Genomic DNA, 24,203 nt, shown 5'->3' with positions numbered 1-24,203 from the left:
TGGACAATTTCCAAAACCGTCGAAGCAAGGGATATTGTTTTTGGACAAAACTGTGCAAACCTCTTGGTAAACATTTCCAGTCGTACCTCACGCTCCCGGATCCGGTAGGTGGACGCAAAAAAAAAATTGCTCGGTATTGGAAAGCAAACTCCTGCGATTTGTTGGTTCGCAATTAATGGACGTTCCGAGAGAAAGACATCGGGAGACCGGGTAGGCAGAAAGCAAAATAATGCCAGGGACGCTTAAGTGTGTGTACATGCCGTTGATGAGACCGCTCGAATTGTTTGCTATTGGACCTGTCATTCAGGCGTTAATATGGCTATGTATATATTATAGCTGGCGGTGTTCTTGTGTTTGCACTCCTGCTTCCTATTTCCTTTTGAATGGTAATTGCTTCGTTATGATAGCCTCCGCTTTGTGTTCTTTTTTTTTTTTTAGGAAAAAGGGGGGCTAAGGTGGGGGTGGGGTGGAGGATGTTCCCCCGTGATTAACTTCCCAGCATGGATACTCCGAGGGATGGCTCGAACGGAGTGGGGGGAGGGGGGTGCGAATGGAAAAAGGTCCCCATCCCAAAGCTAATTTGGGTCGTGAAATCATTCAATTACATCCGCCCAAACACTGTTAGGCCGGGACAAACAGTGGCGAGCTAGTTTGAAGCAGTGTTTCCACCTCGGACCGACTGTAGTGCGCTGTCCGGTTATTCAATCTAGAGCAGGTGCAAACCAGTCCATTCTTCCGCTCTCTTGGTTCTGTATTCGCTTTTTTGGCCACATCATATCCGGCATCAATATTATCCGTTGCTATCAACACAGATACTGAGTTATTTTAAATTACCAAAACCTGTTCCTTTTTTTTTTTTTTTTTTTTACTCGCAGCTCCTACTTTGAAATTTCGCACTTTCTTATTACCTGGCTGCGGATTTGCCCTAAAAATGCTATTTTTTTTTCTTTGTAAGAAAATGTAGGCTTTTAATTTTAAGAACTATTTCAGGCCATTTCTGAGAGTAATACACAAGTTTTATAGTGCTCGTTTTTGCCTATTTTAGTTCTAACTCCGTATTTCGAAGATAACTGTTGTTTTTTTTTGTTGTTGTTTTTTTTGGTACCTAAAATGGGAAAATTGTGAGAAATCAGGTGAATATCAGTTGGATTTTAAGATTCATTTCTTTCTTTTGACCATATCTGCCAATGTTATCACTCTGTGCTATTTCATTGATAATAGCAACTAGAGTGCACTGAAGGAAAGAGCAAAGCTCTAACCCCTCATTCCTTGTAGATATTGTGTGCTAGTGTTGCCCACGGGACGAGACGGGACAGGCTTTTAAAAATTCGAGACGAGACGAGATTGACCATGTGCCATAAGACAAACGAATATTTTCGAGACGAGACAGCATTTCCACGAGACTCCACGAGACGAGACAGGCCAAAGTCTCGTCTCGTGGGCAACACTATTGTGTGCGAAGTATGCAGCATGTGTAGAGTTATTTAGTAAAATACCTTTTTTGTTCTTAATCTGGAAAATGTAGCTTATTGAGTTTGTTTCAGAAGGGAATGCACAAATGTTACAGTGCCTGCCTGTTTTTGCCTATTTCGAGGATAACTTCTTTTGAGTGCTTAATACGGAAAATGTGAAAAATCTGTTCATTTTCAATTTTAATGCCTAATTTTTTTCGGTGCCATTTTACCCAGAAGGGGGGAGTGGTTAAGTTGACAAGTAGTGAGGGACAAGATGAAAATCACTTGAGAGGCAAATTATCACCTCTATATTATCAACCTTTCCAGCGTTTAACGTCCTCACTTTCTGTGCCGGGTTCGATTCGCGATGGAACCCTCCAAAATGTCAGTGTTGACCCAGCATCATGAGAACAATTGGGAAGCTATTTTAGAAGAAGAGGTAGTGGACTCCCATCTCGAAAGCCAGAAAACACAGGCGATGGGACTCCGTGCACTGACCAAGCATCACCAATGAAAAGTCGCTTGCCACGCCCTGGTTTCGTATTCAGCACACAAATGGTATGTTTTCATTTACTCTAAAAATGGCTGAATAGTGAATAAGTTGTAGAGTTGGCAACATTGACTGGAACAAGTTGGGATGAGTTTTTCGAGGGGGGCGATGAGCAGTACGGGCTATCCTTTGGAAGCCGCATTATTTGAAGAAGATCCAATTGACTACCTCGCTTGTACTTGAAAAGTGTGTTGCATAGACTATTATATATTGAACCTTCTCTTGTTGAAATTGCAACGTTTTGAATTCCCCTCTTTCTGCCCGCATTAGAATTTAGATTGGGGCTTTTCAGAGTTCCAGGATTCGGTTTCATTAATTACAGGCTAGTTTGTAAGCAGTACGAATTCCTCAATCAAATAAAGCAGAAGTTGTGACGTCATATTCGTGACGAGGAAGAGTAGATGATGGTGTGGCAAAAGCCTTTCTTACAAGTACAATCCAAGCATGGTAGATCCTCGAGTACGTTTGATATTGGAATGGCACGCGCCATAGTTTTAGAAGAACGTAATGCAGGGAAGCAAGACCTATGGGCCACATTCCGGTGAAGTTTCGTATATATAATTAGTTATATTACCATTTAAAATGGTATTTGAATTTCGTTTTACAGTTTTCGTAATGTCCGTCTCCTTTCAACCGCTCTGATATTCCAAATCATGAAGAATTACACCGGCTTAAAATACCTTCTAGAGCATTCACGAGAATGTTCCTGTGGTTTGCTTTCTCAATAGTTTCGTGGGTACGTAATCCCATTAAATATGTAGACAGTATTGAAGGCAAACCACACGAAAATTCACGTGAATGCTCTAGAAGTAATTCTCTAAGGATGTGTAATTTTTCGGCTCTTGGAATACCATAGCGGTTTTTCGAAAAGAGGGGAAAATTCGAATATGGATTCGCTGGTGTCGCCCAAAGCTCCAGCCAATCCTTAATGTCTCTTTCATTTAGCTAGGGGAACCGCTGCTTAACGAAAATTGTAATTTTTCACAATTGTAAGTCCACATTTTTAATTCCACATTTTGATTATACCGTGCGTTCGTTTCGATCTTCAGCCGAGAGATCGGGAGAAGCGTGGCGGGCGGCGCTGACGGAGATGCCGACATTCCCTGATCATGTGTAATAGTAATATTTTAGCAAAGTTCCTAGCAAAGAAAACCTGTATTGAAACGAAATGAGTATATTAATTCACAGTAAGATAACTTAAATAAAAGCAACATAAGCATATGTTGAATCAATATTCCACATTATGTTTGATTATCTTCATTATTGTTCATATTTCTTGTGCGAACATTCGGACATGAGTGATGATTTTTTTTCATCGCGTTATCTTGACTTTTCTCACAAAACAGTTCCCATCTTCTTCCATAATGACATTTTCTTCATTATGATCCGATTCTTCTCGAAAACACTTGAGATGAACATCGTTCCAAACCTCCTCCAGAAGTCAATGGATACACTACTACAACCTCTTTCGTTCGCTATTCTTTGCCAAATTTTTTGGAAGAAATCACCATCCACTTTAAAAGCACTGTGAAAATAAACTGCTAAAATGTTTGTCGGGAAGCACAGAAGCAACACTTTCTGATATAGAACAATTGAAACTCTCACTTGTCACCAGGCACGGCGAGGTATGGAACGGTTTCGCGTCGCGGTAGTTAGAGAGCTTTCAGACCGAAGCGACAAGCGACACCTGTCGTTTCGGTATCACTCGGACTGGGTCGTTTTCTCGATCTGCATCCTGTCGCCTGAGTCTGTTGTTTCCGCATGTGTGGTGAGAGCTTGCATATAGACTGAAGTGGCTCATTTTACGTCAATTTTCTACCTGTGTGTACTCTATCATGTGAATCTCTGGAGCAAAGCCGCGCATAACAATAGAGATGGGGATAAAGCGAGTGGGCGGAGCGAAGCAGTACACCCTGCTACAAAGGCTGGTAACTGCAGTCGCTTTTACACAGCCACGCAATTCCGTTCGCAAGCTCCAGAGATTTCCGGGACAGAGTGTAGGTGAATTGCGACGATGAGGATGAATAATGATTACATGACGTTAAGGAACGGAACAACACAATGAGATAAATGTCGATGCGTACCACGCTAACCATTCCGCCGCTCAAGTGTCCTCCTTTGCTACTTAACCTAACCAGCCCCTTTAACGAAAGTTCTAAGCAAAACCGCAGTGCCGTATAGTGCAGCCTCTAAATCCTTTTTCGTTTTTTATTCCCTTGTTCGATAGGATTTTCAAAATCGCTGAGTCCTAGTAGACGTCCGCGCTATTGCCGGGCAGGAAGAACGAAGGAAAAGAAAAAGGAAGCGATAAATTTGCCTGCGCTCCGTCGTTATGTCTCAAGCATACTGTATTTACGGTCTGGCTTGCCTTAGTTCAGTAATTCAGTTGAAAGCCGTGGAAGGAGCGAGAAGGTTGTCTCACAAATCTCGAGAAACGCACACTCGGCGGGGCTCTCATGGGCCGGGCCGGCCACGTAATTCGCTCGTAACTTGTGCGACCGATGCTCCGAGACGGCGTAATTCTCTCCCGCGTTTCAACAGGCGATGAAAAGAGAACTCCTTGTCGAAAAACCAGCAAAATCCGAGTTGACCCAGACCGTAAATGAAGTTTTGATGGGTGGTTCCTTTTCAGATCCCCCAATCTCCCTCTCTTTTGGTCCTCTTGAGGTTTTTTATATTATGTTCGTAGTCCCTGCACGGAAAAGTGCAAACCGCTTTTTCGGCAGGGACCCTTTAGACTCGGTCCTTACTGCAGAATAGTCGCAGCATTGGATTCGTGGATTTTCTTCTGCTCTCTGAGTGCAAGAAGTGTTCTGGAGTGATCTTGAAATTGAGAGAGACAGACCGTCGCTGCACGCTAACAAGCCAGTGGCGCATAATGTGTGGGGGTTTCTTATTTCGTTATTTTGTCAGTTTTTACGTGTGCTGTAATTCCATGGAAGTTCGTTTTGATACCTGTGTGAAACGCCCTCCCTTGCCCGGGAAAACAAATGCTACCACTACCTAGATAGAGGCGGCAAAATCTCCCTCGGACAAGCGAAATAGCGTTACGGTCCAGGTTGAGTTCGTGTGTAGGAATCGGTGACCAACAGTGCATAGTAATTAGCCGTATCGAATAAAAAGAACTATATATACTTTCAAATTACCACCTCTTTACCTGTCGCCGGGAAGCGGCTAGCTGCATACCTGAAAATCACGGGTAGCGACATGCGTACGAAATGATATAGCCCAAAATTAACATGAAAATAAAAAGTATATTCTATTCATAACCAACAAAAATCAATTTACTACATCTCCCCCTCTTTCACTCTCACTTTCACTCACAGAATCAATCCTCTCGGGGTCATCAACACAAAAAATGATACATGACATGTACAGGTTTTATGACGACAAGCCCTAATTATTGCATTCTCAATTAATTTTTCCTTAATTTTTGTCTAACCGGGTCATTTGTGATTTTGCTCCAGTGCTACTCAAATCCTAGCCAGCCCTTACTTAAGTTCACCTTTTTAAAAAGAAACTAGGTCGGCGCGGTGACAATACATTATGTGTCCGGCATAAACAAAGGCGTCTCAACGGCAATTACATTCACGTGGGCGGACGTTTTCCTTCTACAAGACCTCACGTGGTTCCAAACATAACAAATAACCTCCGTTGAGTGACGCAAACATATAATCTCTAGCAGGCGGTACTTAAACACTTCGCCGCGACGAGCAATTCATATTACCAGGCAAATACTTTAACAAATAATCACATAAGCGACCTGACGTAGCTAGCAGCGACACAGCACTGACACATAAAAATGAACAAACCTCAGGTAGATTAGACAATTAAGTGGGCGGCGCTTTACTCTAATAGTACGCACTTTAAACAAATACCAAAGGAGCACAAACAACAATGAATTTAAGATCATTAAAAAATATCACAAGGAATAAGAAAAATTGACCTGAGACGAACAAATTACAAATGACAAGCGCGACGGGAGTTTGGTATGAAGTTTCGAGTTGTGTGGGCGTTTTCAAAATGTTGACGAATTTTAAGGGCGTTCTCTAAATCAATCGGGCCGTCACGTGCTGATAATCACACAGATGAATACATTACCATCTCTCAGCTTCCGAGGTGCGTCCTGGCGTCTTTATGGGCTATTGAAAACACATAGTATTCACACGAAAGGTTTCCTTGGTCGCGACGATGAAGATGCGAAGAGCGTTCATACGTCTGGTTCCTCGGCTTCTCTTCCTCTCGGGGTCGGTGAACATCTCCGTGGTCTGGGCGTCGGGACGTCAACATGGCGGCGTTTAACATCTCTCTCTGTGGCGGCTGGTAGGCGTCGTCGGGGCATCAACAGGGCGGCGTTCGTCGTCTCTCTCTCTCTCTCTCCGTGGCGGCTGGTAGGCGTCGTCGGTGCATCAACAGGACGGCGTTCGTCGTCTCTCTCTCTCTCCGTGGCGGCTGGTAGGCATCATCGGCGTAGTCTCGTCTGACATCGGGCGAATCGACGGTAACGCCCTCATCTCTCTTCTTCTCTTAGCCCGCCATAATTTCTGGTGTTCCTCGTTTCACAAAAACTATAAACGGCGTAAGGTAATCACGGAAACACGGTCTCGCTTCAACTTCCTGGTGTTCGCAAAACACAACAAAGTCCACTGTATACGAAGAGGTAGCACGAAGGCGCTGTCGCTACAAGAATCGCGGCAAAACTGTATACGGAGAGGTAGCACGGAGGTGCTCTCGCTACAAGGATCGCGGTAAGACTGTGTATCGAAAAACCATGTCCTTCGTTTTATTTGGATTTGGAAAAATGACGCTAGGTGCTCGTTGAAGGGACGCTTCCGGAGAGGTCATTCCACTTCGCTCTATTGTCTCCCAACTTGGACGGGCCGTGCTCGAAGTTCAGTTTCTGCGGATTAAGCCTTCGCCTCGCTGTCGCCCATAGCTCAATTGCTATCGGTGCCCACAAACTGATCAATTACAACCGATTTGATCTGGCGTCCGTAATTGTTGCTTGATCGCGACGAAACTCCACACATCCGTCCTTGCACACATGCTGCTGCGCTGGTATAAGTTTCACATGAATCTGACCGCTGGAAACCGAGATATTTAAATAGTTTGTCATTACGGTCGAATTTCCTAAGCTTTAGACGCACACCGTGACCTTTCAGGTGCTCACCCTTAAAACACGCGAATGTCTCCGTCCTCCCGTCGGCTTGGCAAATCAACAATATATTCTTACAAATTAAAACACTCAACACTTTGATTCAACACATTTTTTTTTTATCGCTATGGACATGAATAATAATAATGACGTCGGTAAATCTGACTGTCACACCTGTCCGTACAAAAACTACGAGAAACAACTCAAAAACTCCCATCTTTTGCGCGGTATGGTAGATGTGATCTTATGAGAAGCCACAAAATGTGAACCTCTCTTCCCATGGACTGCATTCTTGCAGACTAACCTATTCTGGTGTCTGGAATATAAGCCAGTACTGTCACGGACACTTCTGGATTGTAACGACTCCATTGACTTCCAGTAGGATCATTACAATTCAGAAGTGTCCGCGACTGTACAATCCTCTGGGGACTAGTGCTGTGTCGTACTTGTTCTTTCATGAATTTCATTTTCTCACCGATCCTCGCGATTTGAAAAAAGTGGCAGAAAACGGAAGTAAAAATAAAGCAAATCAATCATCTTTTGCCCACCGAAGTTCCCGGATTCGAATTCCGGCTTGGGTATGGGCGTACTTTGTGAGTGTCCCTTCATCAATATCATGTAATCTCATCCTCGTCGTCACTGTTAGACAAAAGTGTCAAGACATAAGCGACGTTTAAATAAATAAATAAAAAAAAACTATTTTTTGCGATGTTCACTTCGTCGTTGATTCAAACATTTTTAATAAAATACTTTTTGCTGTGTGTATGCTTAAAAAACAGTCGAAGATCAACCACTTCCTGTTGTTACAATACAATAGCTTCCTCTGTGATTGTTTTTCTTGTTTTGTGTCACTTGTATCTGCCACATTTGGCAAAGGTTAGATGTAGGTCGAATGAAATGGCCTGAAGGGCCCCTCACGTAGATAGGGTTGCAGTAACGTTGGAGGTGGGCGGGTACAGGGCACATTATACCCCAAAATTTTTGAGAGGTGGTGAAGTTCCACCACCCCCTAAACCTGTTGATCCGAATTCTACCGCCTTGTATTGCTATCAAATATTTTGACAGATGCGAGGAGCCGTTCAAAGAATCTCGTTGTTAGTAACTAAATGCACATTTTTTCCCCCTCTTTCTTCTCATTATCGTACTAAATATATCACTTAATCTGTGCTGTTGGAAAACTATAAGTTTCTACAACTGTTTAAAATGCCCGCAAAATGGAATGAATCCTAGAGTTTATGTTTTTCTGAATTTTTGAAAACTGTTAAGAACTCTCGTTGAAGTAGCCACTTTTTCAATATTTTTTTTTGACAGTACAAGGTTATGCTATTTTTTATTATAAGAATTGAGATCTTTTCGGCCTGTTATAATATGGAATGACCCATGTTTTTTATACACATACGTTAATGCGCCCCTGCACACCAAACACCCATGGCCCGGCCAAGACTTGGGCGTGGAACCTTCTGTGTCAACATCGTGAGTCGACCATTCAGTGCGATCATCCATTGAGGCGGGCTCTTATTTTTGTTCATGTTTCTTCCTGATCGCCACCTCACCCCCCCCCCCCCCCCCCGGTCTAAAACCTGACCCTCAACTTTGTTTCTGATTTTATGTCAGTCACGTTGCTGCTTGTATTTGAATTTACCCGTGACATTCGATTTTTTAAAATAAAAATAGTGGTTGTAATCACAGGAGCATCATAGATAAAGGCTAATAAAACATCTTGTAAGCACCTACATACTGATAATACCTTAAATTCCCCGTAAATCCCCTTCATGGAAACAGCGGAAGAGGCGGAATTTCATAGTAAATTATGAAACCGCCTGTTCCGGAAAAAAAAAATATGCTAGTTAAAATTGTCATTGTACACAGAGGAAAACGTTTCTTTTGAAAACCAAAGATAGTTTCTGTGCCGAATAAATAAGAATACTGGTTGGAATTTTTCAATTTACACGGAGAAAAGGGTTTGTTTGGAATAACCAAACATTTGTTCAAATAGTCGTTCATTCGTCCCAAATGCTTTTAGAAATCGTGCAGAATTTGTGTAGAATTATGAAATAATTTGGTCAAAATTACCACATTTAATAAAGGCTACCATTGTTTGTTTATGGTTGCAAGAAGGCTCAACTAAACTTGTTATGTTATTTGAAACAAATCAGTTTTTTTCTGTATACTGGACTCTATAACTGTACACTGTATATAAAACACACATTTTTTTAATATTCTATTTCTTTATGTAAACTAGTATCGAACTACACAGTCTTTATGTTTGATTGCAGTGCGTTGTGGGTGCCGAAGGCATATCTCTGCAGTTCCGGCATATGGCAAGTTATCTTCTGTGGTACTGCTCGGGGGATAGGGAGCAGGAGCTGTTGCGTGAAGTAATTGAAGTTGTTGGATTTTTCGCTGTGCGAAACCACGATAACCAGGTGAGTAATTTTTTTTTTGTTTTAAAAAAATTATATTAAATGTTTTCAGTCGGAAATAAAATACATATATTTGTATAATTAAATGTATTTTCTCAGAGGTGTGAGTTTGAAGTTATGCGTACAGGTCGATTATGAAATTGTGAAGCAAACTTGATCACTTCATGAATATTTTTGAACCTACCCCCAGAGCAACTGAAGCCGCGTTGACAGCTCTTTGATAACCGCGGTCAGAGACTAGCACAAGTTCCCATACAAGGGTCAAGCTACCCCTCCCTCCGAAATCTGGCAACAATAGCATCTCGCGATGACTTCGTCTCCCCCCCTCCCCGTTTAATATGCCTCCATGTTGAACCCGGGAACCTTGATGGAAGACAATGCTACAGCAGTACCACCAGAGCCTTTCCTCGCCCGAGGCCCCGCGCTTCAAGGGGTCCCGTGTCTGACAAGAATATTTGTTTGTGTATGGTTTATTAGGAGTTTATAGGATACTAGTGTCTCCAATTGAGCAACTAATCTCATTTTCTTGACTTCATGTATTATTTTGACATACTTAAAAATATCCAAAATTACTTAAATCATATACTAAAGTAACATCGTGTTCAAATATTTCAATCAAAAATAGTTAAATGTGCACTATTCATTTTTAATGAAATAATGAAGTGAAAATATTATTTTATATGAAAAATGTAAATTCACTACAGCGTCAAAATTCAGTGAAGAGTAAACAAAAGTGATTTATGATACTAATGGTATTGGATATGATTTTAAAAAGTACTTTAAATTTGATACGTAAAATAGTAGGTCGATGTTGAACAACCCAGTTTTGTAATAAAATATAATGATCGTCGCACCAGTGGCGCATCGGAAATGAAAAGAAACAATAGAAACTTTTATTAACCTCCCATAATTCTTGGTTTTAATATTTATGTTCTGCGTGTTGCTCTTAGTACAAAATATGCAAATTAATTGCTTATTAATTGTAATAATGTTTATCGTATAGTCATTATGTAGAGCATCTGTACTTCAGACTAAGGGACAAAAATGTTGGGTAATAGGCCCCTGGCCTCACACCCACCTACGATGACGTACTGGGGCCCTGCCTGCTACAATATGTTTTTTTTTTTTTAAATATAAACTAATTAAATGCGATATTACTTTGTATTTCGAATTCTGTAGGTGCAGTAAACTATTTCCGTGATTGCAGTATGTGTCCATCTAACTACACATTGTTCCATCTTGATTTATGAAATAGAATAGTCCTGAGTTCTGCCTCTACTACTGTTAACACTGCGGAGATAATGGAGCGAAATCTCTTTGCACAAATATTTAGCCATCTCAACGGCTGGTTATACTTTGTCGTTAGCTTGCCCTAACAACATATTTTCCCTCCGAATAATATTACCGTAATGGAACCCCATTCACAAGCATCATTATAGACACTCAGTCGCATCTTGGAGTGGTGTAGCCGCATAAAGCAATGCTGTTTCGTTGCATCACACATGCATTACATGATGCTTGGAATTCTCGGATTAATTAACTTACAACACGTTATGTTTCGCGTTGCCATTTGGGTGCATTTCCGCAAAAAGGAAAACACCATTAGAGATGCTCGTTTACAGCAGGCAGTAAACTTCTTAACCTGAAAGGATCGTTGTCCTCCAACTTTAAAAGGAAAATCACTATCGTGGACGTATATAAACGTTGTATTGGGTCCGTATATGACGTACAAATGTACTGAAAATGTCAACGCGGAGGGCATTTTGAAAGTATCTTACTCAAATGATCTTGGAGTGACGCATGTACGAAATAGTAGAAATAAAAACTTCCCTGTAATGCATAGACTGTTGTTTTCAGTATATTACGCAAAAACGTACAGCAATTTTAATGGATGTAAAAGCTTATATTACATTACCGGGAAAGATATCAGAATTTTACTCCCCCCACATATTCTCTTTTATCGACATCCCTTCTTTTCGGACCTTCCTAGAAAAACGGGCAGTGGAAATAATGAAACGTAATTCACTGCCTAATTTTGCAGAGTTTTCTTATGCATCCGAAAACAAGAGAAGATTGCTAAAAAAAATATGCAATTAAATTGTTGACATCAAGAGGATCGTAAGAGATTGTTCTTTTTTGTATCGTCCATGGAATATTTTTATTTGCCATGTTAGGCCTTACAAGAACGTCAAAAATGTCTTCCGAAACACTAATTACTCACATCAAGAAAGTTATCACTGTGACAAAATTCGAAGATGTTATTTAGATATTGGTCTCCGTCTTGTCTCTTAGTTGTAAATGCAGGTCTCGAGTCTTGAAGTACAGGGTGTCCAAAAAGTTATGCAACAGAGACTTGGAACGTACGTATCTTGATAGAGACATGAATCTTACACTGGGTATTAACTTTGTCTATGTGGATATTTTTGAAACAACAAGAAAATCATGCTCTACATGCGGAAAAGTTATTTAGGTGTAAAAACGTTTTTTTACGTAGTAAAATCAAACATGGATAAAAGACAGCTGTGGAGTCGCTTGCAAAATTTTTTGATTACCTTTTGTCAACAAGTTTTTTTTCATTTTTTTTCTCTATTTCCGCCTGAATATATGCAACGACGCACCATAGCAGAAGTTCAACCAGAATGTTCCAACTTCGGAGGGGAATGGGGTGGAGCAGTGTAAGGTCGATTTTAGAAGGGTGATGAAAAGGAATGTTTGGAGTCGAAACGAAAATGAAATGGATTTTTTGAAAATTTTTATTGAGTTTCCAGAAAAATTGGTGCAGGCTCATAATTGCCACCAATGGGTTGACTTTGTAATTTCTATAAAACATAATATATATGACATTATAAATAATTCAGCATGCTAAATCTGAAAGAGTCGCATGTAGTACATTTGGTTTAGTTAATTTTTTTTTTCAAATATCGTTCAAAGTCTCGATACTATCAGCGGGAACAGTACAGTACCAAGTTCCAGCACTTGGCATTCGCGTGAAACACTGGATGAAAATCAAGGGATCGCCTCTTGTGGACACCTCGGAGGCCTCTGTTGGTAGTGTATTGGCTAACATTTTGGAGGCCGATTCCTGATGGAGACACACTGCTCTGTGGTTTGGATTCAGCAAATGTGTAGAGCGTGATTTCCTTGAATAAATTTCATGCTTTCTTCACTAAAAGTCATGGTTATTTCCAATATTTTTACCACATTTCGAATGTTTGTGTTTTTTTTAGCTATATTTCTCCCCAATGAAGGCTGATTTGAAATTGTAAATATTTGTATTACAATATTAAATGTGACTTTTATATTGTTGTGGGGAAGGGGAGTGAAAAATGTATCTTTGTTGTCAGCGCCTTGCGTTTATCATCTGGGGACGTAAGTTTGTATTTAGGTGTTGTAAAGGTAAATTTAGAGCCAAAGTGACCATAAATTAGGTCTTATTAGGGGGTGTTGAATTTGTGGGGTTAAATCACTGGTCGGATACTTGGGTTTAGTGCGAGAGAATTCCACCCCTTGTACTCCTAAAACGCAAAACGCCAGATTGAATAACTAAATGGTCCCACTGCCCAGGCAGAAGAACCGCCACTGCAAATTCTTTGCATTCTTCACGGTGGACGAAAGAACACCCCCCGAACCACTATTCTTACGGCATTAGCAGAAGATGGATGGATTGATGGGAGGCGCCACATGCCGTGACAACGTGAAGGCGTCTTATTGGTCGCACGTGCTATCTTAATGAACCGAGGACATGGTATACGTGCCCACGTCTCTTGAGTGTTTGTGTGTGTGTGTGAACGTTTACGCAGACGTGTGCATGTGTGCGTAGACCGGAAATACCTCTGCTGGCGTCATCGATGGACCAGAGCCTGTGCTATTAAGATAACATACCGGCTTCCTGACGCCACTTCGCTCAGTTGCGAGGATCCGAGGGACTGGGGAAACGAGTTTATGGTGAAGCGTTGACATTCTTGTCGAAGGGACAACAATGCATGAACTGACTCTCGCCATATTTACCGCGAAGGCCGCCTGCAGGCTGATGTCATCCACTCTTTTCACGACCCGCCGGTATCCTTGACGGGTCCCAGTGAATGTACAGAAGAGTTCCAAGGCAAGAAAAAAGGTGCAAGGATTATTATTTATTATGTCTTAGAACTCGTGAAGGGTGAAGAGCAGAGCTTGGAAGTTGATGAAAATTCATGTTTTTGTCAGGACCCTTCAAGACATTCAGTGTCTCTTCAGTTAGAAACGGAAAACATTGTTTTAATTTTGCAGGGTTTTTTTCTCCTTTTGGCTGCATTTTTGCAGTTTTATTGTATGTTGCACCTTTTCAGTTTTTCTCTTCATTTTAATCGCATGTTTGCCGCTTCCAAAATTGTCTTACTGATAATCCATCCTTTATTTCGGCTCATTGCAAAGAGATAGAGACAGAGATAATCCAATGTACCGAAAAGAATTTCGGAGATGGTTTTGACTCTGTCATAAATTTCATTAACTGCATACGTATGCACCCCCCCCCTCCCGCACACACACACACATGTATATGTAAACAAACTCAACCTCATTTTCCTCCTCTAAATGATTTCACATTTTTTTTTTTAAAAAAAAAAGGCTTATTTTACAAGAATTCGAAATTTTCTGAATTTGGAATCGTGACAACGAGATTTTCTTCTTGATTCCAGTACCAAAATGTCACCATCCCCGCTCCCCTATATATTTTGAGATCATTTGCGATCAATTGAGTGGATATACGTAAGAGAACACCCTTGCATTTATTACTACCAAGATCCCAGTTATCACAGCTCAATCTAAGCAGGATTTAACAAGCCAATATTTCTTCACACTTGCATTATATTTCCACAGTGTTTAGTCAACATTGCAGCAGTTTCACATAAACCCTTTAAAACGTATTCTCTATTCCAACGTATATGAATGTGTATGTTGATTAATAAATTTCAATTTTCTAAAATGTGTGGACGACAAATACCGATAATTACGACTTGATTGTTTCATTCCAGACTATGATCCAGTCAGGCTACATGCCAACCGTCCTGCAGCAACTTTGCAACCTTCCATTTGTACACTTCAGTGATCCTTCACTCTCCTGCCATTTGTTCCCAACGCTTTTGGCATGCTGCGTCGACAACGAGGAGAACAAGGCCATCCTGGAGCAGGAAGTCAGCTACAAGGTAGGGTTTTATTATTATTATTATTATTATTTGCAAACTTCTTTACATTTACTTACCATTCCACATCAGAAATTTTCAACATAGTTGCGATTTTACCATATACAGCTGTTTTTAGCACCCAACGTGAAAATAATGCTTCGCATTAGAACGCGAAGAGTGATAGTTTCGCACCAGATGTGCATTTATTTCAATATCGTCGGAATGGCAATGCCACAGAAAAAAAATACATACAAGAGAGCATTAATTTCTTCCGGTGTTGCAAGTGGAAGAGGTTTTTTAAGTTGATTATAGAGCTAGATACGATCTGTAAAACAAAATATTATGAATAAGTGTTTACTGAAACCCCTGTATTACTTATGGAGAAGCAACTTCAACTTAATTTTAACTAAATGGAAGTTTCAACTTTTCCCACCACAAATAAAATCTCCATCCTGTCCTCTTTCTGTTCATATGTTTTTCTACGCCATCGGAAATTTGATATTTCCAAGAGAACAAGTAAAATACTACTTCCATTAGCATAATGTTAAGTTTCTGCTCCTCCTACAGCCATCCAGCCTAGCGCACAGACCTCTCTTTCTCCAACTCGCCTGTGAGAAAGGGGCGGTTTATGGCTGGACACTGAAGCTATTCCTTATGACCTTAAAGTGAAATTACGCAATTCATTAACCATTTGTAGTTTATAATTCATGCTTTATTCCAGATACCCAGTGGAGATACATAGTGGTTCGTATCCCACTTTAAACTGTATGTTCGGTCCCAATTAGCGTTTATGTGCATAAATTGGACTCGATATCCAGAATGAACATTTTCATTGAAAAATTGCAAATAAACAATCCAGATATTTTAAATGACAGCATTTTCTCCGTGATCAGCTTAGTTGAAACTACGAATTTCTTAAATGCAGGAGTTATTCGTCATTTAATTAATTAAAGGGGTCGGGTGTAAAACATGGTAAGTGACATTTTGGTCATTTCTGAGATCATTGAGAAAAAATGTCATTAGAAACTATAGTGTAGATAAATTGTTTTTGTGTTGTGTTTACCAATTTCAGAAAGGTTTACTCATTTACATGGCAATTTCACTCGAAAATTGAAGGATGACACATTTTACTTTGTAACTCAAAAATGATCAAAATGTCACTTAGCATGTTTTAGACCCTAGCCCTTCAATTATTTCTACCTCGACTCGCTACTTACTTGAATAAGAGTCCTGTTTTTGAAATGAGTAACGTAACCATGTATTTTTTTTTAAATGGAATAAACTATGAATAATAGAAAACTCGCACAAATGCTACTAAAGCGAGCAATATAGAATGTGAAATGTGCTGAACGTGTATTGCGTTCTAATTATATTATTATTTTTGATGGAATTATTTCATAGAATAAAATATCATGAATTTGTTCTTAAAATCGATAAGACTGTAATAAGTCATACCAAATAACAAAACAGAAAGAAGAAAAAATAAACAATTGTTTTTTTTTACACGAAATTAGTTGGCCCGACATGAAGCTATTCAAAACAATTCGAATATTGCAGGCTGTGGAAAATCTAGTGACAAAACGAAATATTTATTTTTCATTAACTGCTTTGCTGCTACTCCAATAACTAACAAGGGAGGTTATCTAAGTGTTCCCCTCCGATTTCCATGAAACTTAGCAGGTATATAGAGGGGCGCAAAGGAAGAAATACTTGTTTTTTTTTTGTTTCGGCTAAAAAACTGTTTTAGGGGGCAAAACCACCCCTCAAATGTTAAGATGAGGACAAATTGAAGTGGGGATCTGAACCCTGTGTCCCCCTCCGATTTCCATGAAACTTGGCAGGTGTATAGAGGGGCCCAAAGGAAAAGGAAGAAATACGTGGTTTTTTTGTTTAGGCAAAAAAAAGGTTTTAGGGGCAAGACCCCCTCAAATGTCAAGATGACAAATTGAAGTGGGGATCTGACCCCTGAGTCCTCCGATTTCCATGAAACTTGGCAGGTGTATAGAGGGGCCCAAAGGAAGAAATACCTATTTTTGTGTTTCAGCTAAAAAAAAAACTGTTTTAGGGGGCAAAACCCCCTCTCAAATGTCAAGATGACAAATTGAAGTTAGGATCTGACCCCGAAACCACGTAAATATGGCATAGGAATAACACGCACATATAATTGGAACACACACAGAACAGAGCTGTGTTTGCCAGTGATATGCACTTCATATCTCAAGTGTCCCACTTGTGTATCTGCCAATACTGTTAGCACAGAACTTCAACCGCCATCGTCCTTCACAATAGCACTTGCGTTTGGTACCAGAGGGGGACACAGGGGTCAGATCCCCACTTCAATTTGTTCTCATCTTGACATTTGAGAGGGGGGTTACCCCATAAAAACTTTTTTAGCCGAAACAAGAAAACACGTATTTATTCCTTTGGGCCCCTGTATACGCCTGCCAAGTTTCATGGGAATCGGAGGGGGACACAGTAGTCAGATCCCCATTACAATTTGTCCACTTCTTGACATTTGAGGGTTTTTTTGCGCCCTAAAACCCTTTTTTGCCGAAACAAGAAACATGGATTTCTTCCTTTGGGGCCCTCTATACACCTGCCAAGTTTCATGGAAATCGGAGGGGCCACAGGGGTCAGATCCCCACTTCAATTTGTCCTCATTTTGACATTTGAGGGAGGTTTTGCCCCCTAAAACCTTTTTTTTAGCCGAAACAAGAAAACACATATTTCTTCCTTTGGGCCTCTCTCTACACCTGCTAAGTTTCATGGAAATCGTAGGGGGACACAGAGGTCAGATCCCTACTTCAAATTGTCCTCATCTTGACATTTGAGGGGGCTTTTGCTCCCTAAAACAGTTTTTAGCCTTAACAAAAAAACTGGTATTTCTTCCTTTGGGCCCCTCTATACACCTGCCAAGTTTCATGGAAATCGGAGGGGGACACTTAGATAAGTCGTGTATTGTTTTAGGTCACTTTTCTGTGGCTTTAATATGCCTTTTGATTTTGGCTTGGCAGTTAATAAAGCTGTTTAAATACTTGTGTTTTTTACGGACACTCTGTATAATATTAAGCGCCTTCTTATCTTTTCGTCCTTCTGTGCGTGCGTGTTTCGGAAATGAGAAGTGAGCTGTTGAAACCGGAAGGAAGTTATTCGATTTTGTACCTGTATTTCTCTTTTTATCGGTGTCGCATTTAGCCTCTCCGTTCCACCCTTCCATTAACACCCCTCGCGACCCCTTTCTTGTCGGAGGGGAATGTTGCACATCACGCCTTGCGGCGGTAATAGAGAACGACACAGGCTGCTTTAGTGTAATTGAATAAGGAGGCCCCGCGCTCTGTTGAGGATTTTCGCAGCATCCCTGCACCGGATCTCTCGTCCGACTGGATTACTAACGATCTCTGGCTGTGCGTCCCCGTGAAAGCGCATCCACTCATCAGGATAAATAAGTTAAGGACAGAGACATACAGTTAAAACGTAGCTCCTCTTTCTTCCCTTGTCATACTGCGTAGGGTAAGGGGTTGCCTAATGTAAGAGCCACATACGATAAACTTCAAGAGCCGCAATACATGAGCAAACAGGCCCATTTCGTTGTTGCACACACGCGTTTTCTAAAAAGATGTTCCAAATTATTTTAAAAATACATGTACAATCACCGGCAATAAAATTGGGACACCTAGATCCTGAAATACTGGCTTCCCTGCAGTGCATTCTGTGTGTTGCCTAACTCTCCGGCGATAGCAGAAGCTGCTATTGAAGTCGGCTCATCGCCGTATAGTTAGGCAACACACACAACGCATTGCAGAGGTGCCAGTATTTCAAGATCTAGGTGTCCAATTTTTATTGCCGGCGACTGTGCATTTTAATATTTATTCACGTTTATGTAGTACGATGGCTGCTGGAAACATTTCTGCAATCAATATGAAAAAAGACATGTGAAATTCTGGGAATGGCTTTACTGTTTTTCAAAGTAGTCACCTTAAGATCGATACAATTTTGCATATGCTCAAACCAATTTGAAAGCATTTTTTCACTCTGAAGCTGATACCTCAGAAACTGCTGTTCGTAATGCGTCAACAGCTGCTTCAGGCGACACAAATCGCTCACCACGCATCTTATTTTTCATGTGTGGGAACAAAAAGAAGTCATTAGGTGATAAATCAGGTGAGTTCGGACAATGAGTCATTAAATCGACATTTTTACTGGACAAAAAAATCAACAGTTTGGTGTGCTGAGTGGGAACTGGCGTTGTCGTGGTGAAGAATAATGCGACGATTTGGGTTTGTTTTACGCAATTCATTGATGACCTCTGGCAAACATATTGTTGTATACCACTCAGCATTTACAGTCCTTCGATCTTCTACAGCTATTGTTGCCAAATGTCCGGTATAACCGAAGAAACAAGCACTCCTCGAACGAACAACTTTTGTTGGTTTCGGCTCACTTTGAAACACCCAAACAGTTGAGTACTGTTTAGGTTTGGGTTCGTATGAATAGATCCAAGTTTCGTCCCCTGTAACGATGTAGTACACCAAATTTGACTTGCCTTCTGTTGAAATTTTTGAGCATTTCTTTACACGAGCCTGTTTTTGAGCTTCGGTCAAGTTGTGTGGGGTGGGATCCAACGGCTTGAAAGTTTCCGTACGTTCAAATGACCATGCAAAATCGTATGTATTGCTTTCATGTCAAGGTTCAAGAATGCCTGAATCTCACGGTATGTCGTATGCCGATCTCGCTCAATCATTTCACACATAGCATCAACATTACTGGCAACAACAGACGTGGATGGACGACCTTCATCACTGAGAAATGTGCGACCACGCTGGAATTAGGAAAACAAATTGTACACAGTCCTATTGGATGGTGCTTCATCCCCAAAAGCCAAATGAAGTCGCTCGATGCATTGTTTCGGTGTTAAACTACATTTGAAATCATAAAAAATCATTGCCCGAAAGTGTTCATGAGAAATTTCCATTTCTCACACGAAACTACTTCTTCAAACTGCTGTGAAAAATAAACTAATAGGCTTAAACAAACAATCAAAAATAATTTAAACATAAAAAAGATATATTCTTCCGATTTTTATAGTAGCGGAACACTAGCGCCACTGTTGATGGTAGTTTGCAGAAACTTTTCCAGCAACCCTCGTATATGTAATAATTGTTTTCCAATTCCTTATTGCCCGACCCTGTGGCCGAGTGGTTAGCACATCGCGCTGCGACGCCAAGGGTCCCGGGTTCGAATCCCGGTTGGGCTTGGTTATTTGTGAATGTCCATTCATCAATTTCATCATTTCATCACTCATCCCCATCTTCGCAAATTAGCCAAGAGGCACAAAACGCGAAGTAAAATAAACTAAATCAATCAATCAATCAAAAACCAAATCCTTATTGGTTTCCTCGATGCTGTAGTTCTCTCTTTCTATTGACAGTACGCACAAAAAATGTGTGTTTCAAGTGAAGAATGGCTGAAAACATTTTCTCTGGGTGTTTTCGATTTCAATCAGATTGCAAAACTTAAAAGAAAATATTTTATACAAATGACTAAATCGACATAATAAAGACTGAGTACGCCAACTTACTCACTTTCGATAAGTGTTTCTTGAATTTTTTAATAAAACCCGCGCGAATATATCGATTTAGTCATTATTGACTAAACTATTTTAACAATGTAACTGGTAACGTCATCGCATTGAAATCAAAGGGTCCCGGGTTCGATGCCCGGTGGAGGCACATAGTGGTTTAGATCGTATTGTAAATTGTAGGTTCAGTCCCGATTAGCAGTCACTGTTAATTGGACATTATTATCTATTGCATCTAACTATAATTCTTCTAACCTAAGTTTCGATAGAACACCCCTTCTTACGTCTTCAGGTGAACTAATTTATTTTTGCCTGTGGAAATTTGTTCACTTGAAGACGAAAGAAGAGATATGCTCTCGCAACGTAATGTTAGAATAAGGATAGTTAGAAGCACTATACAATGAATAATGTCCAACTAACGTTACATGCTAATATAAAATATTGCCACTAACATTTAGAGAATCGTCAGTACCGATTAGCTTATGTGTGCGTAAATTGGACGTAAAAACAAAACTCAAAACTAATCAAAGCCTGACTGATTCTAATTTTAACTTGATTGAGTGCGCTTGATATCGGTACGTTAATCTATGGAAACATTTGAAAAAAGTATGCAAGTTTATATTTGATGAACAGTAAATGAGAGTACCAAAATGTGAATTATAGGAGTAAAGCGGATATTTCAATAATATATAATAACATATTTGATTAGCTCCATTAATATTTTATCGATTGATTGATTGATTTAAAATGTTTTGGGTGCGTCGGCACTTAAGGCCATTTTGCACCCTTCCGTGTATACGGGGAAACATCCCCTTATCTAAAATTCTGACAAAACTAAAAAAGGGGTGTAAATAGCCCCTTGGGAAAAACTAAAAGTGCAGGTTGTAAAAAGACCTGCACGAATCAACACAACACATTAAAAAGTCAGAATAAACTAAAAACCTCCTTACAGACGGTGGAAGAGTCCAGCTCTTCGCAAAAAACTAAAAACATTTGTTAAAATACTGCTGTCATCACCCAAGAGGGATGACAAACAGCCAGAAAGGTTAAAAGTCTGCCGGAGGTAAGCAAGATCGACACATTCAACGAGAATGTGTCGGATGCTTAAAATAACATTACAAGTACGACACAACGGAGGGTCCAGCCCTTGCAGCAGGTGACCATGCGTGAGACGGCTGTGTCCTATACGCAGGCGGGTAAGAATAACGTCTTCTCGCCGAGAGGGACGAGACGAGGAACGCCAAACACCTATGGTGGGCTTAACAGCGTGAAGCTTGTTCCCCGTTTCCACATCCCACTCGGTCTGCCAAGTGTCAAGAAGGCGAGAACGGAACACATTCTGCAGGTCGCTAGCTGGCAAAAGGTGGACGAGAACGTCGCCATCTGCATCAGCAGACTTGGCGGCAGCATCAGCTGCTTCGTTCCCCTGGATGCCCACGTGGCTAGGGACCCAACAGAAGTGTACATCCGTGCTGGCAGATAAGGACACAAGTTTTATCCTTTTCCTTACCGGTGCCAAGCTGGAATTTTGCCTAGTTACCGCGAGCTTTTATATAAAGTTGCATGGATAGCTTGCGTGCAGTTAGAAATATCCTGAGAGCGTTGTAATTTCGTTAACAAAGCAGAACATTTCATAGTTTCGTTCCTCAAATACCAGTACCATTCTAAGCCGAAATTATGCCGGCATGTTTTATATATTACGAGAAGAAGTACATAGTAGTAGTAGTTTGAAGTTTTTATTAAAAAGAATTATGTTTCAGTTACCCTTACCGCATGTTCGAATTACGTTTGGAAAAAATAAATTGATTAAAACATCCTCCAAGCTTGTGACAATGATACACTAAAGTCTTCTGTTTAAATGCTTGTAATAATATAGTAGTAATAACAATTAACAATAGCAGTAATTGTCCTGGCTTTACGTGAGGAAATTTGGTAAAATATGACGTCAGAGACCTGCATAAAATAAAGAATGGTACTATCTCTTTAAACCAGTGCAGTTAATTCAACTCTATTACACATGTCCAGCGATTTCGTGACGTAAAATTACATCATAATGGAATGACGCACCGGAGCGCTAGCGGTAAAGAAAATCTGAGAAATTGTTCGCGATAAACGAAAGGTTAAGCAGATAGTTGGCAATGCACTGGCCTCTTAGCTTATGCACAGTAGATAATTATTAAGTTTGAAATATTGTTTTATTACCTTTTATGCTAAAAGAAACCCATCTTAATATATTTTTACGAGCCTCACATTAAATATCAAAGAACCACAGATGTCTCGTCAGCCGCGTTTTGGCCCTCAGGAATAATCTGCCTTTTGTCTTCCGAGTAATGTGATACTTTTCAATTAGGTAGATGTCGTCAACTTGTACAATATAATATGCCTTTGTAGTCAAGGCTTCACATGTTCGGTTTCCGGTGTGAGCCTATTTCAATTGTTCGAGTCCCATTTAAACCGCAGATCCAGTCCCAGATGACCTGTCTATGCCTGAAGATGGGCTGAAAACGAACCTCACTAATGCAGAGTACGCATCCACACGGAGTTCGAACTTTTGACAGCAAAATGTCCAAAGATAACTACTTGGTACCATAAATGACCGCCTGTTTAAATATTGAAAACTTTACATTATGAAGTGTACTTTTTCTGCCAGACTAAGTGTATGATTTCAGCGGATACGTAATCCTATATACCTTTTCCGAATTTTATTTTCCTCGTTTCCATATTCATCTCCACAAGCCACATATTGCATTCCTATCCCAGTCCTGGACTCTCCACCACATATTAATATTTTAATGTAGTGTGATGTATTATTGCATTTTATTGATTTATTTATTTTCGTTTTCAGCTGCTGGAAGAATTCCGCTTGTCAGAAGCCGGAAAGAGTAATATTTTGGTCCAGCTCCTGTATGACAAGAAAGAGCTTCAAGTCTCCTAAATCGAGGATAACTAGAATGAATAAGCATAATAAGAATTACACCAATGCATTTAACGCCATGCCACTTCTATTTCGTTAGAGTTATTCTAGTTACATACTACCATGTCATTATCTCCCCCACGTTGATTCTTTTTCCATTTTTTTGAGTGTTTCGACAGAAAACCAAGAACTCACTTCGATTGTGTTTGGTGAATAGCCTAAGGAAGGGAGGGGATACTTGAATTAGGATGCAGTATCATGTGGATTGAGATGGTTTAGTACACTGCAAATCGTTGCATCATAATGGTGTTGAGTTGAGCATGCGCTGTTTCATCGTGATAATTTCTTTTCTTTCATGCTTAGAAAAGCACTTCCGCTTCTTGATAAATACTAAAAATATTTTGAGTTGAATGACGGATTTTATTTCTGCTAAAAACATATAGCAAAATATTTTTGTACATATCTTTTTTGTTAAAGAATGATTCAGATCCAAACTTTCTCCTTTTTTTCTACATTTGTATATTCTCGATATTTCTTTCCATTTAAAATGGCAGACTACGATTTGCAAATTCTTTTTTTGAAAAGAGATTATAAATATTGATTTTTGAGTAATGAGGTGAGTGAGTATGTCTATACAATGAATTATATATATACTGTACATGAATGAGGATGTAGTGTGAATTTGTATGTAACTGTTCTGGACCTGTGAAAATAGTGCTCTACGATTTGTATGAACAAATCATTTATGAATGTCGACATTGTGTGCTTTGGTAGTTTTCTTTTATAGCATTTTATTATTTTAAATGATCTGAATGGAACAGCATTCCATTAATAAATGTTAAACATTTATGTAATCTATTTCCTAGATTTTTAGGTTCTCTGAGAATATATAATAAAACAATATTAATATAATTGGTGTGTTTTTTTAACTTCATTGGTTTTGTCATTTGCTGTGTGCATTTTAATTTAG

General features: G+C 40.0%; 1 protein-coding gene across 4 annotated transcripts in view; it reads left to right on the top strand.

Annotated features, from left to right (window-relative positions):
• Positions 1-24,135, top strand: part of ssp3 (SCAPER domain-containing protein short spindle 3) — a 212,984-nt gene extending 188,849 nt beyond the window's left edge. For all 4 annotated transcript variants that reach the window (XM_083130793.1, XM_083130792.1, XM_083130790.1 and 1 more), the window contains 3 exons: positions 9,436-9,585; positions 14,592-14,762; positions 23,165-24,135. In XM_083130793.1, the coding sequence (XP_082986919.1) occupies positions 9,436-9,585; positions 14,592-14,762; positions 23,165-23,254 (411 nt within the window). In that variant the 3' untranslated portion in view covers positions 23,255-24,135. The remainder of the gene's footprint in view (positions 1-9,435; positions 9,586-14,591; positions 14,763-23,164) is intronic.
• The last annotated feature ends 68 nt before the right edge of the window (positions 24,136-24,203 follow it).

This window comes from Lepisma saccharinum, chromosome 11, assembly GCF_977018435.1.
Source record: "Lepisma saccharinum chromosome 11, izLepSacc3.1, whole genome shotgun sequence".
Taxonomy (NCBI): domain Eukaryota; kingdom Metazoa; phylum Arthropoda; class Insecta; order Zygentoma; family Lepismatidae; genus Lepisma; species Lepisma saccharinum.
Note: the sequence above shows the minus strand (reverse complement) of the source record. Positions and strands in the feature narration are given on the sequence as shown.